Genomic DNA, 18,219 nt, shown 5'->3' on the forward strand with positions numbered 1-18,219 from the left:
AAATGGCATATGTTGATATGTTGATTTGCTATAGCTCTCACTATTACTGATGATAAGTTTTTCCTCTGACAGAAATATGTCATCACCGATGGTCCCAGGGTGAATGTTAATCTACCGTTGCTATGAACACCACTAAGGTCATGTTTGAGTTTACTTATGTATATCTTCCTTTTGGGTTTCTTTATAGACCAATAGATACCTTTAACGTATGAATGTCAGGCAGCTACATAAATATCGCACTACCGTTATCAAATTCAAAGCATGGCCTGCATGGGTTAGTTTTCTTTCACCAAAATCAATTGGTTTGACAATCAGATGAATCTCGCATTTATTGTCCTCTGGGTTATGTAGTGTGTCATGTGGAGGAGAACCGAAGGTGTAAGGTGTGATATATACTGACACACACACAAATATATACATGGATAGGCAACTCTGTGACCACACCAACAACACAGTCCTTCAAGTGTTTGTCAAAGACTAAGTTTGTCAACATCTCCTCGTGCCAATAGACAGAGGAAAGACCTACCACTTACTGCCAGCCGTAACAAAGTTTACATTTCACCAGTCCACCTAAGGTAGCCAACCAAAGGGCAGAGGGAGTTGTGGTTGCTATAGCTGAGTTTAAGCATTTGAATTTTAATAAAAATGGTGTAATTGAGAGGGACTTGACGACACGGTGATACAAGTCGAAGGACCGAGGACGTGTATCTGTTTCACTGGTGATAGAGTAAGACTGGTGCCTGTGGACTATCTGTCCATCTTAACCGTAGTATTATCATAAGAGATGGCTTGGGTGTGGCCGGATGAACCTCTGCCCGGGGAAGGGAAGCAGAGACGACGGGAAAGGATAAATGCTAACAAGCAGAGGCAGCCACCACCAATCTTAAAAGATAAGGTACGCAAATCTAGTTTTATGTTGGCCTGTGTCAAAAGGTACTCGCCTGATTTCTAACTTGTTTATTTGTCCATGGGCCAATTCCATTTTTTTGTACCTAGCAATACTACCATTGTTTGGTAATGCTTTGTCTGTGAAACGTATTGTCAGGTCTGCAGTATCATTTTCAGTTACACACCAACCTGTGTAGAAATGCCAGATCTGTAAATAGCTTAGAGAACAAAGCCAGTTTTTGAAGATGTATTGGAGAGACATTTATACCTGAAATGAGCCCCATCTATTAACGGTACATCAACAAATTAATCCGTATCAATGACCCACGTTGTGTCCTGATTGGGCGATTGAACAATGAACCTTTGTAAGTTGGTGCCCGCACGGCATGATAGAGGTTTCAATAAAGATCTGAAAACTTTACCATCATGTCACGGAATATTACCTCAACTTGTCGATGTTTATCCTAGTTGCTGTAGAGATGTATGTTTTTAATGGATTGATGTACCAGGTCTGGTCACTATAACGACTACCAATGCCTTTACCTCTGTATCAGATGGATAAAGTTTATCCCAGGCAGGCTGTAAAAGGCTATCCTTTACGGGTGAGTGGTGATAGAATTTATAAGTCCTCACAACATCCTGATTCTCTCATCAAAAAATATAGTGTTATTCAGAGGGGTCTTCTCATGATTGTCTGGACAGGATAAATACTGATGAAGAAGCCTTCTGTCGGATCGAAATATGGTCTTTCAGGCTGAATAGGAACTTAATCACCAGTAACAAAATTGGAAAATTTTGAGTTTTAGTTAGTGGTTTAAATAGTTATTGATATTTATACATCAAGAAGTTTTTCAGTCACAACATACTGAGAGATCAGTATTTCTCTTACCCTGGACAGGTAAATCCACACTTTTTTTACCTGTCCAAGATTTCCTTGTCTCACCCAAGTGTTGTGACAGGGATTTTCCCCCTATCGGGACAATGATATGATGTCACAGTAACAATTCACTGATGCCACGTCCACGATTAAATTGGGTTAAGGATGCAAATCATTGGGACAACAAAAAACACATGAGTACCTAAAAAAGCAAGCAGGATAAGAGAAAAATAAATGCTTACCCCCACCCCCACCCCCACCCCCCTTCCTTGTTGGTGGGATTGAATGCCTTATGTTTGCTAACTTAACCATCTTTCCAGAGAGGTTAAGATCCACCTTTCTCACCAACAGGTGAAGGTGAGATGAATGGGAAGGACACCCAGAACATCAAAGGGAATGTCTTTAATGACAAATATATATTAGGTAATTGAGTCACCAGCCTATGGAAGGTTCCAGTGTTAATTTCAATTTCACCAAATTCTTCACCTGAAATATTCATTATTGATAATTATTGGTGTTTTTAAGGATATATTCAAAATTCTAAATGAGGCCACTTTTCACTTTTACCATGTCCGACAAAATATATCATTAAATAAATTCTCACATTCTTATTTATTTTAAAACAATTCAAAGACGGCTGTTCCATCTTTTTTTCATGACTGAGTGTTTTTCAGTTTCTCCTGGTCAGTTTAAGTCTGCACTCTGGTGACATATTATTACATGCTGAATTTGTTTAGATTCGTGAAAAATATCAAATGGCTAACATAGTCACAAATGAACAGAAAAATCCCATAACATCATTGTTTTAAAAACATATTTAGGTCATACTGGAGAAAAATAAATGGGCTCCAAATATTTTACATGTGTGTCATATCTACCTTTATGAAGCAGTTCAGTAATGTACTGTAAGATGATGCCAGAGTTTTACATTGATAACGTTTACACACAGCCTGACATCTGTGGTGATAGTATATGCTTGAAATAGCATGTCAGCATTCCAGAAATATGATACTACCATGCATAATTTAATACCAAATATTGCCATGTGGATGACATCACACTAAGTTGAATATTTATCCGTTCCAATTCCCACATGAAGTTGAATATTTGATACACTCTTCAGTAGCATCTGCCTGTCAGTGAGGTTGAACAGCCTCTGTAATGTTAAATTAACTGGGATCTGTTTTTCGGATAATCATTTGGTCTACTACATTTACGATGTAGTATTGTATATAATCATTGTGTAATGATGATATGTTAATTGGTAATTGATGCAGGCTTGCCTTCATTAACTATTCATTATACAAGTGATGAAAGTTCTTGGTTCAGATGTTTAGGGCTTCTAGTCATATTCAACAGTTATAGTAAACATAAGGTATTTGTGAAATCTATTTAATAACTACAGATTAATTCTTTTCAAACACCAAAGGTACCTTTGCTGACATGGATTTAAGAATGGGTTGTTTAATATTTATACAAGTTTTTATTAAATGGAACAAGGCTTGACCCAGTAAACTCTGTGCGTTTATGTTAACTTTGTAAAGAAATCATTTCATCATTGAAATTACTGTCAAATCTTAGGAAGATAATTATATGAAATATGTAAACATTTGATATTGGTCAATACACAGGAACTGTTAACTGCTAAAGATTATTATCGTTAAACTAACATTAAATATTTGCCGGAAGATCACACATTTTAAATGTACAATGAAGGTGTTTTATTAATGGGTAATTAATTTTTAACGATTTACACTTTATTAACATAGGTAAATTTTTACGCCCGTTAACTAACACGTTTCCTTGTGGTTGTTAGGACTGGAGACGATAAGAAAAACTTTATGTATCCATTTGTTACCAAGACTTTACTCGGCGACAACAGGTCATTATTTAGTTAAATGTCCCACTGTTATATCTTGGCCTTGTGTTAACCTGTGTCGCCTTGTACAGGACAAATTTGTACAGGAACGCTAGTATTATTTTAGGGACAAATATTTCCCTAGGTAAACATTGGATTACATCGACTGGACTAGGATTCTTTAGCCAGTAGACTGACCAGTCAGTGATTCTACATCCAATTTAATATTTCGTCCTCCTTCTACATCTCAATGAATTATGGTAAATCAAGGTTTTTACAGACAAGATTTTTCAATTTGTTGTGTGTCATTTAGGTGTATGTGTTTACTTGTATAAATCATGCTTGTATTGGGAGGGAGCACAATGCAATGTGTTGTAGCACATGTGTCACTTAAGTGTATTTAATCCTGGCATAGAATATGATTTTGTTGATATTAAGCATTTTGTTGTATAAAACATACAGAATAAACAGTGATTTTCATTGTATTATTTGCTGTCCGTGACATCCTTCTTGTACTACGTGATGCTGTCATTTTTTGAAGACACAGTTTAGAGATGCATATGTCATAAACTTGTATTCGGGTATCAGTGTTAAGTTTTGCCTGTTGTAGTTTGGTGAGAGTTAATGTTGAGGAGTTGTGTGTTAGCTTTACTGGTATTCGGGTATTGATGTAGAGCTGTACCTGTTGAAGGTATTTTGTCGAGAGATGTATTACCTTTACATATACACAGGGATTATATTGTATAACAGAAAACTTTCACATATATTTATTAATTTGTAGAACAACACTTGCTTGTGCTAAGTGATTGTTTAGAATTTCCAGTTCTTCTCTGTATGTGTAGTATTGATTTAATTTTGATATTTTTTGTCAATAAATTTTAACGCTGTATTCAGAAGCAACTGGAGTAGCTAGATGTATGTAAAATCAATACAAGTAAACAAACCTGAGATCTAGAATGGCCCGTCATGGAGAGTTAGGGCAGGATTACATAGAGTTTGTGGGCCGTCATAGAGAGTAAGGGCAGGATTACATAGAGTTTGTGGGCTGTCATAGAGAGCAAGGGCAGGATTACATAGAGTTTGTGGGCTGTCATGGAGAGTTAGGGCAGGATTACATAGAGTTTGTGGGCTGTCATAGAGAGCAAGGGCAGGATTACATAGAGTTTGTGGGCTGTCATGGAGAGTGAGGGCAGGATTACATAGAGTTTGTGGGCTGTCATGGAGAGTAAGGGCAGGATTACATAGAGTTTGTGGGCTGTCATATAGAGTAAGGGCAGGATTACATAGAGTTTGTGGGCTGTCATGGAGAGTTAGGGCAGGATTACATAGAATTTGTGGCCCGTCATGGAGAGTTAGGGCAGGATTACATAGAATTTGTGGCCCGTCATGGAGAGTTAGGGCAGGATTACATAGAGTTTGTGGGCTGTCATAGAGAGTAAGGGCAGGATTACATAGAGTTTGTGGCCAGTCATGTAGAGTTAGGGCAGGATTACATAGAGTTTGTGGGCTGTCATATAGAGTAAGGGCAGGATTACATAGAGTTTGTGGGCTGTCATGGAGAGTTAGGGCAGGATTACATAGAGTTTGTGGCCCGTCATGGAGAGTTAGGGCAGGATTACATAGAGTTTGTGGGCTGTCATAGAGAGTAAGGGCAGGATTACATAGAGTTTGTGGGCAGTCCTGGAGAGTAAGGGCAGGATTACATAAGAGTTTGTGGGCAGTCCTGGAGAGTAAGGGCAGGATTACATAGAGTTTGTGGGCTGTCATATAAAGTAAGGGCAGGATTACATAGAATTTGTGGGCTGTCATAGAGAGCAAGGGCAGGATTACATAGAGTTTGTGGGCTGTCATGGAGAGTTAGGGCAGGATTACATAGAGTTTGTGGGCTGTCATATAGAGTAAGGGCAGGATTACATAGAGTTTGTGGGCTGTCATGGAGAGTTAGGGCAGGATTACATAGAGTTTGTGGGCTGTCATGGAGAGTTAGGGCAGGATTACATAGAGTTTGTGGGCCGTCATGGAGAGTAAGGGCAGGATTACATAGAATTTGTGGGCTGTCATGGAGAGTTAGGGCAGGATTACATAGAGTTTGTGGGCCGTCATAGAGAGTAAGGGCAGGATTATATAGAGTTTGTGGGCCGTCATGGAGAGTAAGGGCAGGATTACATAGAGTTTGTGGGCTGTCATAGAGAGTAAGGGCAGGATTACGTAGAGATTCTGGATCCTTAGATCTCGAATGGGCCGCCATGTAGAGAAGGGCTGGATTACATAGAGATCCTGAGATCCAAAGTGGACCATCGTGGAGAACTGGGGCAGGATTATGTAGAGTATACAGCAGTTTCTGTATACTGAAATCTGGGATGGCTTGTCAGAGAGATACATGTAGGAAAATTTTTTATAGAGCCGTCACCATTTTCTGGATCCTGAGATCTAGAATTTGGCATGGAGGGCAAGGGAAAGATTACAAAGAGCCAACACCGGTTTCTCGATCCATAATTTACATAATTGAGATTAATTCTTCAATCTACTTTAATTACTCAGTCCATCAAATCTCACAAAAAAAGTTTACGGCCCTATTATCCTACCGTACATACACCATTTATCACCCTTTTATGTTCTGTAGTTCCACAACCAATTGTACCCAATATCTTGATAAGAGTTTGTCTTACAAAATAGGCACTGAGACTCCTTGGTGCTTAACACTTGGTACCTGGTACATATAAGCACTATAGCCACATGTCCTTGATACATGTAAATTGTCAAGATGTATAATACACAAAACATTTACATAAGAGATATGAAAATAAACAACCAACTTAAACGATATTAACAGATTTACACTGCTTTTGAATGCATAAGTATCTGGGTTTTATTTCACAAAAAATATAACACATTTCCTTAGTTTATTTAAAATGAATATTTGAATACTTTTGTGAAGAGGGGTGTTAAAGTCATAGAGACATGTAATAAATGTGTGTTTATACACCATCAATTTCTGATGCATTTAAGCACTGACTGATCTAACCCATTCTTGAATGGATCAGGAATATTGTGTACATGTGATACTGAGTAGCTTTTGGCTCTACTGCATGACATTTTTTCTGGTATAGTGGGAGTAAAAAGAAATATTCTTTTCTTTTTAATATTTTTTCAATCCTTTTAATTTTAAGGATTTTTCCAATGATATTTAAAAATATGGCTTCTAAAGTTGAATGTATACATATATATATATATATATATGTATATATAAAGTATATATAAGCATTTTTTCACAAAAACTTTTCTTCCACAACGAGGGAATTTTTTCAACAATATTTGACAAAGTTTGAGGTGCTACAGCTTTATTGGGCTAATGTATTGTAATACATAGTCAACTCACAGCTAAACATTCTGAATTGACAAGCATTTATTGTTGTGTTTAATTGAGTATAGTTAACTATGTAATTAAGATGTACATATCTATAGACTACAGCTGTCTGACCTGCTATTGTCTTCATAGCTCTGTAAACAGACCGACACACATGAACACGTACAGGCCAAATATTTATTAGCTCTTAAAGAACAAATGGCACAGAGATATGTTGAATTGGGCTATACTAATTCTTTGTTACCATATTCAGGACTTTAGTTTAAATTCTTATTGAGTCCAGGTTCAAGAGAGCTCAAGGATAGATCTGTATTTGTTAATGTGCCTATCAACCACATCAAAAACATGCCATTAAAATGTGGTCATTTATAGAAATTATACCTGCAAATAAGTCACACTTGAAAGTACTTTGAAACAATTTTGTGAAAATTGTTAAATCATCAACAACAATAGTGTTCATGTACTGATTTGATATAGATGTGTGTTTATAGTCAGATAAATGTTACTACTAGGTACATCATCAATACCTGATAAAGTACCAGTAGACGTGATATAGGAGTGTGTGTGTTTATAGTCAGATAAATGTTACTACTAGGTACATCATCAATACCTGATCAAGTAGACGTGATATAGGTGTGTGTGTTTATAGTCAGATAAATGTTACTACTAGGTACATCATCAATACCTGATAAAGTAGACGTGATATAGGTGTGCATGTTTATAGTCAGATAAATGTTACTACTAGGTACATCATCAATACCTGATCAAGTAGACATGATACAGGTGTGTGTGTTTATAGTCAGATAAATGTTACTACTAGGTACATCATCAATACCTGATCAAGTAGACGTAATATAGGAGTGTGTGTGTTTATAGTCAGATAAATGTTACTACTAGGTACATCATCAATACCTGATAAAGTAGACGTGATACAGAGGTGTGAGTTTATAGTCAGATAAATGTTACTACTAGGTACATCATCAATACCTGATCAAGTAGAGTGATATAGGTGTGTGTGTTTATAGTCAGATAAATGTTACTACCGTGTACATCATCAATAACTGATCAAGTAGACGTGATATAGGTGTGTGTGTTTATAGTCAGATAAATGTTACTACCGTGTACATCATCAATAACTGATCAAGTAGACGTGATATAGGTGTGTGTGTTTATAGTCAGATAAATGTTACTACCGTGTACATCATCAATACCTGATCAAGTAGACGTGATACAGGTGTGTGTGTTTATAGTCAGATAAATGTTACTACCGTGTACATCATCAATAACTGATCAAGTAGACGTGATATAGGTGTGTGTGTTTATAGTCAGATAAATGTTACTACATTATGAACAATGTATGAAGCAGACTTGATATAGGTATGTGAGTTTAGTCAATATGGTAGCAGACATGTTCCTTGTTCCTAATAATTGACTTGTAGTCAGTCTCCAAATAGATATTCCTAATCTGACAGTTACATTATCTCTCATTCCCAGTAAATTACATCGCCCGGTTTGTCCCTAATGTCACTCCGATTTATTTTGTAATGCCTCTATGCTGTACAATGTAACTTCAAATCATCATTCCTGGATTTATTTTAATTTCTTGTTTTATTAGATGCAAAACATTTGTTTACAAAATCTACTTTCAGATAGAGTGAGTTTTTCAAGATTTGAAGTGTGAGACTTGACAGTTAGGGTCATTTATTGATTTTTAGCAAAGACAACTCCTTGTTAAAGCTGGTTCCAAGAACATTCTTGTAGTTGTGGGAAGCCTTTGGGAAATAAAGAACTTTGTTTATCCAAGTCACTTACATCAGGTAAAAAATGGTAAAATGGACTAACCTGAATTCATTTTTAAAAAAAAATAATAAAGTTTTGTTTCAAGTGATGGAGCGATATTTATTTAGTAACTAGCTTTTCTGGTAACTAGTGGAACTTTCCTGTTCAATCACATTTCAGAGTTTTGAAAAAAAAAAAAATTTTTACGTTAAAAGTTGTTGTGATATTAGTGACTTGAACTTCCCTGTGAAAAATGTTTACCACATTCCTTATTGATTATGGTTTTGAATATCTTGCCTTCCTCATGAGTTACTACCTTAAAACTCCACTGCATGGTTCTTGTCAACCAGGAATTGTTCCAAAGGAAAGATTAAGCTTGCAGCAAGACCCAGTCACATTACATCTAAAGAATGCCCCATTTATAAATCTCGATGTTTACCCAGGTTTATTTCGTTTACATTGAACCCTTTTATACTTTCCATATCTGCTATGTAAACACTTCACTGATTTCTATCACCAGTAGCCATGTTTAATCACATTTCATTTGAAAACAAATTAAACACAGATGATTAGACCATTGTAGGAAACTTAGTTACTGGTATATTGTGTTTTTGTCTATAAGAGAATGTCATCGCTGAGAACTCTTTGTGATAGTTGACCTATTGTTCCTGAATGTTGTACACCTCTACAGAACAATTCCTTTATGCATTTGAAAAAAGCTCGATCATGTAAACTTGGTTAAATATCACACACTCGGTTACGAATCGTAACTGTACAAGATCTGTTTTCATTACATGAAGAGCACTGTAACATAAACATATAGGTCCATCCTTCTGTCATTTGTCTTTGTTTCTAGCCTTCACAAGGTCCATCCTTCTGTCATTTGTCTTTGTTTCTAGCCTTCACAAGGTCCATCCTTCTGTCATTTGTCTTTGTTTCTAGCCTTCACAAGGTCCATCCTTCTGTCATTTGTCTTTGTTTCTAGCCTTCACAAGGTCCATCCTTCTGTCATTTGTCTTTGTTTCTAGCCTTCACAAGGTCCATCCTTCTGTCATTTGTCTTTCACAAGAGACTTACTGTTGTAGATATATTAATTTCTGTGGAAAAGAAAAGAAAAACGTTTGATATTCTGTTTCTGGGAGTGGATTCAAATTGTTAGTGTATTTTCAGCTTATAAATAGTGTAATATAACCTGATTTCTAACATTGATTTGATTGGTTTACTTGTGTGACATGTTTGTAGGTCATGTTTCAGTGCAGACAACCATGAAAACTTCTAAAGAACCACGCTGAGAAATTTTAGAGTTATAAATTATATTTTTATCATCATGTTTTATTTTTTCTAGAGTGAACAAGGTGGGATTGACTTTCGTACCTATGAGAATCTGACCAGTCTCACAGCACCGTTCGGTACCTCAAACACACCAGTGATTGGAACCAAAATAATTGGCGGTCAACAGGTTTCTGTTATAGAGCACCTTTCTCCCAATCAGTAAGTTCTATATAATTATCTCTATATGACTGTCATGTCTATTTCACTGTTACAAAAAAGTATTTTCCATTCTTACAACATACACTCCATTAATTGTATGTTACACTCCAGTGATTGTATGTTACACTCCAGTGATTGTATGTTACACTCCAGTGATATTGTGTTGCAGTCAAATGGTTGTGTGCTACACTCCAGTGATTGATTGTTACACTCCAATAGCTGTGTGTTACACTCCAGTGATTGTGTGTTACACTCCAATAGATGTGTGTTACACTCCAGTGATTGTGTGTTACACTCCAATAGCTGTGTGTTACACTCCAGTGATTTTGTATTACACTTCAGTGATAGTGTGTTCCACTCAAGTGAATGTGTGTCACACTCCAGTGGTTGTGGGTTACACTCCAGTGATTGAGTGTTACACTTCAATGATAGTGTGTTATACTTCAGTGATAGTGTGTTATACTTCAATGATAGTGTGTTATACTCCAGTGATTGTGTGTTACACTTAAGTGGTTGTGTGTTAACTCCAGTGATTGTGTGTTACACTCCAGTAATTGTGTTTACACTCCAGTGGTTGTGTGTTACACTCCAGTGATTGTGTTTTGCAGGTACAATGGCAATGGTGGAATTAGCATTTCCAAGCTCAATGACATAGCGGACAAGCCAAACAATGTTAACCCTGATGTTCTACGACGGGGTGCTCGCGGCTACTTCAGTGCTCAGCAGGTGAGTATGGTCACAGGGGCCAGGTACCCTGATATCCAACTTTCCAACAGGAAAACAATGTGATTGGATACAGTTCTCACCAGTAGAGAGTTAAACACCTGTTTCAATTAAGAACCATGAATATTTTCTTATCTGCATGATGTTTTGCAGAATTTCATATCTTTTTCTCTAATCCTCATGAGATTGTTTTGAGAGAGTGCTTTCTTCAAATTTTGACATTGTTTTGATGAGAGTGCTGTCCTCATGACATTGTTTTGATGAGAGTGCTGTCCCTGACATTGTTTTGAGTGCTGCTTCCATGACATTGTTTTGATGAGAGTGCTTATACATTGTTTTGATGAGAGTGCTGTCCCTCATGTACATTGTTTTGATGAAGTGCTGTCCTGAATGATGACATTGTTTTAATTAGTGCTATGACATTGTTTTGATGAGATGCTGTCCTTATGACATTGTTTTGATGAGAGTGAATGACATTGTTTTGATGAGAGTGCTGTCCTCATGACATTGTTTTGATGAGAGTGCTGTCCTAATGACATTGTTTTGATGAGAGTGCTGTCCTAATGACATTGTTTTGATGAGAGTGCTGTCCTCATGACATTGTTTTGATGAGAGTGCTGTCCTTGTGACATTGTTTTGATGAGAGTGCTGTCCTCATGACATTGTTTTGATGAGAGTGCTGTCCTCATGACATTGTTTTGATGAGAGTGCTGTCCTCATGACATTGTTTTGATGAGAGTGCTGTCCTTGTGACATTGTTTTGAGGAGAGTGCTGCTTCCATGACATTGTTTTGAGGAGAGTGCTGCTTCCATGACATTGTTTTGATGAGAGTGCTGTCCTTGTGACATTGTTTTGAGGAGAGTGCTGTCCTCATGACATTGTTTTGATGAGAGTGCTGTCCTCATGACATTGTTTTGATGAGAGTGCTGTCCTTGTGACATTGTTTTGATGAGAGTGCTGTCCTTGTGACATTGTTTTGATGAGAGTGCTGTCCTTGTGACATTGTTTTGATGAGAGTGCTGTCCTTGTGACATTGTTTTAAGGAGAATTATGACCTCATGACATTGTTTTGAGGAGAGTGCTGTCCTTGTGACATTGTTTTGATGAGAGTGCTGTCCTTCCATGACATTGTTTTGATGAGAGTGCTGTCCTTGTGACATTGTTTTGATGAGAGTGCTGTCCTCATGACATTGTTTTGATGAGAGTGCTGTCCTTGTGACATTGTTTTGATGAGAGTGCTGTCCTCATGACATTGTTTTGATGAGAGTGCTGTCCTTGTGACATTGTTTTGATGAGAGTGCTGTCCTCATGACATTGTTTTGATGAGAGTGCTGTCCTTGTGACATTGTTTTGAGGAGAGTGCTGTCCTCATGACATTGTTTTGATGAGAGTGCTGTCCTCATGACATTGTTTTGAGGAGAGTGCTGCTTCCATGACATTGTTTTGATGAGAGTGCTGTCCTCATGACATTGTTTTGATGAGAGTGCTGTCCTTGTGACATTGTTTTGATGAGAGTGCTGTCCTCATGACATTGTTTTGAGGAGAGTGCTGTCCTTGTGACATTGTTTTAAGGAGAATTATGACCTCATGACATTGTTTTGAGGAGAGTGCTGTCCTCATGACATTATGTTATGGAGAATTATGCCTTTATGACATTATTTTACACAGAATCATGCCCTCATGATATGGCTTAGGAAGAATGTGCCTTAAATAATATCACATAATCTGGTGTTAAAAGTCTGTTTAGATTTAAAGTCAGTAATTGAAATTAAATTCGAAGATTTAGATAAATTAAAACAAGGAAATATAAATTAAATTAAATCAGATAATAACTTAAAAATTTAAATAAAGCTATGTTATTGTGATCAAGGATCCGGACAGTTGCTAAAAAGATAACAATATAGGAGGTCAGATCTTTTACTTTTGATGTGTTTTTAGGATTTTTGATGTTCACTATGGTATCATGAACATTTAATTCGGGAAGTTTACAGGAGTTTGAGGATTATTGTTGACAATCTAAACAAACTGAGAACACTAGATATATTTCATTGTTAACACTTTGTTTATTATCCACAGCCTAAGGATGACTTTGACCAGGTAGGCTGTTGGCTGATTGGCCAGAGAGAGATGTGACATCACATGACCCCACATGTAGACCCCCATCTAAACAACCCTTTCACTGTATATATGTATTTATAACCAATAATAACTTTATTGGATTCAATTTTTCTTAAGTCAATTAAATCAAGTTAGCTAAATTTTGAATGTCTGTATAAAATATCCTCTATTGTGGAATTTGGTAGATCATCTTAAATTTAGTTAATTTTTGGAGGAAAAAGTTTTTTTCTAATCCAATGCAGAATTTCAAGCATTGGACAATTTTATAATGCATGTTTACACAGTGAAGGGGTTTTTGGTTTTTACTCTTGTTGTCTGTCTGTCTGTCTGTCTGTCTGTGTCTGTATACTTCCTTAATCAAACCAGTCCTACATATTTATACATTCACAAATCCTCATCAGCTACATGTACATGCATTGTCATTCAAATCAAATTTTTTTTGTGTCATTTTAATATTTATTCTGTGCTTTTATTTTCTGCTGAAAATTTGGAATTTGCCAGACTGTAAGTGAATGAATTTAATTGATGCAGAATTCATGTAGAATTTTTGGAAAATGTGTGATCACAGGGAATAAAGCTGATGGAAAGCCAGCCCTACAAAACACACTTAGACTGTGTAAATGCATTGCTGTTGCTTGTGTGGAAATGTCCAGTCCTTTTCATAGATGTTCCATTTGATTGCTTGTGCTTAACTTTCATGTTTCTCATAAATTTTGCCGAGTTATTGCTAAGTCATCGAAGTCTTTCTATTTCAGAGAGAGACAGATCATTCCCCCTCTCATTTGTAATTCATGAAACCAACAGAATGTCCCTTTTATTTTTTTTCTTCATATGAATTCAATTCAGTTACATTGAACAGCTTAATCTTTGGTGTTATGGACCATTGTTATATGAAATAAGGATCACTCATAGGGGTTAGAAAGATAAGCAACTCCTTATTATAATATTTAATTAATATGATTAAATAATTACTAAGTGTTGGATTTGTTTAATTAATACACTACAAAACTTTCTCCAGGTAGTTTAAGAGTATTTTAACTTGTTTTAACATAACTAACATTTAACATATTTTCACAAGATATTTTAAAGAATTTTCCAAATTTGATTAATAACATGACGAAGTTTTACCAGTCATTATTATATCTCTCTGTCTGAATTCTCTAAACATTTCAATTCTGAAAACTAACATTTTGTACCTAAAAATTAAAACATTCTATACCCAGGTGTACCTGGTTACAATTTTTTCTCTCTATATTTCTAATGTTTTTCTCATGGATTAATGTTCGGAGACATGATATAAAAATAAAGACATTCTGTGTTTCATCAATGTTAATTTTGTCTGATTTTAAAAGGAGCCATATTTTCATTTCTTCTTTAATCAAAAGTAAGACTTTCATTTGAAAGTTTTTTTTTTCATCTTAAGTGAAAATTCATTACAATAAATCTTTTTAACAGTTAGCGGGGGTTTGTTCATTGTCATCATGTTTTGGAGAGTTTACACAGATATTACAAGATTAATATGCTAATGACATTTAAACTTAAATTTACGTGCAGGAAGAAAATAATTTTTTAAAAATATTTAACAACTTTGAATTTGAGATAATGCCCTTAGGATGGTGTCAGTTTTCAAGTACAACACTATACATGTTGTGGTCGTTCTAGAATCACAAAGATATCATTTAGACTGCTTAAGTAAATATGTTCACGGTAAAAGTCAACAAACAGACATTGATTTGACTTTCTTACCTTACCATAAGGAGCCTGTAGCCAATAATCACTTTTGGGTAAGTAAATCTGTTGAATTCGCAGCACTGCTACACGACAGAAACTGCACGTCGCACAGTTTACGTAGAGTTGGTTTCCATTTTAGCTTGGCACATTAAAGTTTGTGTTCTTTTTTGGTTTTGTAAATGTTATTAATATTCTGGAACATTTCCATATTTGTATCAAAGAGGAAAAAATAAATTCTGCAAAATTTTTTTCAAGGTATTGGATTTTAAATATCATCTTACCTTGACGAAACTGCACATTCTACACTGCAATATTAAAGATATCTACTGCAACAGTGTCACTTTTATCACTGACCAATTCACTGACCAATCAGAAATTTTATATCTGTAGTAATGTCACAGTAGGTCAGAGAGGACATCACTTTTATCACTGACCAATCAGAATGATGTTTATATCTAGAAATGTCACAGTAGGTTGGAGAGGATATCACTTTTATCACTGACCAATTAGAATGATGTTTATATCTGTAGGACATCACTTTTATCACTGACCAATCATAATGATGTTTATATTTACATAACATCACTTTTATCACTGACCAATCAGAATGATGTTTATATTTGTATAACATCACTTTTATCACTGACCAATCAGAATGATGTTTATATTTGTATAACATCACTTCTATCACTGACCAATCAGAATGATGTTTATATTTGTATAACATCACTTTTATCACTGACCAATCAGAATGATGTTTATATTTGTATAACATCACTTTTGTCACTGACCAATCAGAATGATGTTTATATTTAGAAATGTCACATATTGGAGAGGATATCACTTTTATCACTGACCAATCATAATGATGTTTATATTTGCATAACATCACTTTTATCACTGACCAATCAGAATGATGTTTATATTTGTATAACATCACTTCTATCACTGACCAATCAGAATGATGTTTATATTTGTATAACATCACTTTTATCACTGACCAATCAGAATGATGTTTATATTCGTATAACATCACTTTTATCACTGACCAATCAGAATGATGTTTATATCTAGAAATGTCACAGTAGGTTGGAGAGGATATCACTTTTATCACTGACCAATCATAATGATGTTTATATTTGCATAACATCACTTTTATCACTGACCAATCAGAATGATGTTTATATTTGTATAACATCACTTCTATCACTGACCAATCAGAATGATGTTTATGTCAGTAGAAATATCACAGAAGGTCAGGGAAGACATCATTTTTATCACTGACTTATTAAAATGTTGTCTTTTTACTGCACAAAAACTTTGTTTTGATGCAATGATCGGTAGTCGATTGTCTTTTATAAAGTCATAAGCAAATAACTATAGATTTTAATTAATCTCTGTACTTTGCATCTTTCATTCATATCTTATATGAACCTAATTGCAAATTAATGATATTTTGTAGATATCATAAGTTTTGCTGAAGTATAACAATATTTATTTTTCATTTGTTATATTTTGAAAAAAGAAATTATTTGTGCCAGCTACCTGCATATCAATGACCTCTCAATCTCAGGAATAGCAATTTTATACCTCTCAATCTCAGGTATAGCAATTTTATACCTCTCAATCTCAGGTATAGCAATTTTATACCTCTCAATCTCAGGTATAGCAATTTTATACCTCTCAATCTCAGGTATAGCAATTTTATACCTCTCAATCTCAGGTAGTTTTTTTATCAGTCAATTTTATGCCTCTCAAATCTCAGGTATGCACTGATTTTATGTAAAGATCATCAATGCAATTTTACATCTCTCAATCTCAAATTTAGAATTTGTATAACAAATTTTTACCTCTAAATAAAGGTAAATAGTATTTTAAATTTCATAAAGATTTATAAATCAAATAGTACACCACATTTGAATTAGTTGTAAGACATAAGGCTGGGCATCACAAGTGTTATCTAGTTTCCATGGGAACAAAAAAATTTTTTTTTGCCTAAATATTAATGTGTGATAAAATTCTATAACTAAATGTTTTAAATAATTTAGCAATTTTATACCTTACAAACATAGAATACTCAGGTATAACAACATTTGTGTAAATAACAGCCAACCCACAGAAACACTTTTTATGCATGATTTCTGTTTTAATTCTATCACCTTTCATCACTTTTACTTAAATTAACAAACAAATTGTAGATAAGGATCCGGGAAGTTTTGATTTATGCAGAGGTCAATATTCAGCTGTTTATAAAGGGGAAAGATATTGCCACATCTAGATCCAAGGCTTAATGTAAACTGACTTATACCCATTCAGTAACTGTAAAATTAGTGGATAAAGTGAAATGTCAGACATTTAAAGAATGATGGAGACAATACCTCTTATCAATGTAACTATAATTGTGATTTTTGATATTATTTTTCATTATTTACAAAATAAACTGATGCTGTTTTATATAAAGATCCTATTGAATGTTCCATCAGGAAATCTTCTGTACCACTTGTGCTATGTATTTGGCATTTTTCTTGTTTTCGAATGGTTAAAATACCAATTTTGACTTCACTAGGCTGAGTTTAGAACACTTTCAACTCGATATCTTATAATTATCTTGATTTATTATATTTTGTAGGATAACTTTCAGTCAAACCTTCATGGAAAGCCAACTTATGTAGGCAGAAGTCGTCCGGATTCCAAATCTTTGGCACGAGGATTGAAGCTGGACCCCCTTACAACTAATAAAAACAAGAACCAGCTGTCCACCATATTTGAACCAGAGATAGGAAACCCAAATGCTTTACAATTGGAAACAGAATATGGCGACAAATATATGAAGGATACAGAATACGAACGGCCGATAAGCGATCAACACCAAATGAGACCTAATGGACGTACATATGATTCTACCAAGTTCCCTAAAGCTCTAAGTGATATAGGTCCACATCCTATCTCTAACGACTACCAAAGCCATCCTCCTGCCAAAGACGTGTCTGCAAACTCATACTCACATAATGATTACATTGAACAGACGCCAAGAACTGTTCTTAACGAGGAGCGCAATAGACTGTTAAAGTATTTATGGAGCGCAAATCTCGGCACTCTCCCACAGAGACCAATTGAGCTCACGCAAGTGGAGGAAGAGAAGTTAGGACACATTGTCAGTGTGGAATTGGATGGAATTCCACGGAAACGATTGGATAAGGTTCATGCCGATGCCATCACTTCGGACTGGGCACAAAACGGCACATGTGCACTAGTGGCTATGAAAAAAGCTCTTGAATCGAATCAGGTAAGCTTAGTTGTGATATTGAAAAAAAGAAGCTGCCAATCGCTATTGCTTACAGTACAAAGGTTGGGAAATGATCGTAGAATAAGTATACTAATCCTGT

General features: G+C 35.4%; 1 protein-coding gene across 1 annotated transcript in view; it reads left to right on the forward strand.

Moving 5' to 3' along the window:
- Positions 1–784: 784 nt before the first annotated feature.
- The window catches only part of LOC132545645 (uncharacterized), a 28,356-nt gene continuing 10,921 nt past the window's right edge, over positions 785–18,219 (forward strand). The window contains exons 1-6 of the mRNA XM_060209341.1: positions 785–895; positions 10,115–10,260; positions 10,869–10,986; positions 13,061–13,081; positions 14,860–14,886; positions 17,463–18,119. Coding sequence (XP_060065324.1) covers positions 785–895; positions 10,115–10,260; positions 10,869–10,986; positions 13,061–13,081; positions 14,860–14,886; positions 17,463–18,119 — 1,080 coding nt within the window. The remainder of the gene's footprint in view (positions 896–10,114; positions 10,261–10,868; positions 10,987–13,060; positions 13,082–14,859; positions 14,887–17,462; positions 18,120–18,219) is intronic.

The sequence above is a fragment of the Ylistrum balloti genome, unplaced genomic scaffold, assembly GCF_031769215.1.
Source record: "Ylistrum balloti isolate Yb309-2 unplaced genomic scaffold, AGI_CSIRO_Ybal_v1 Utg369850, whole genome shotgun sequence".
NCBI classification, from domain to species: domain Eukaryota; kingdom Metazoa; phylum Mollusca; class Bivalvia; order Pectinida; family Pectinidae; genus Ylistrum; species Ylistrum balloti.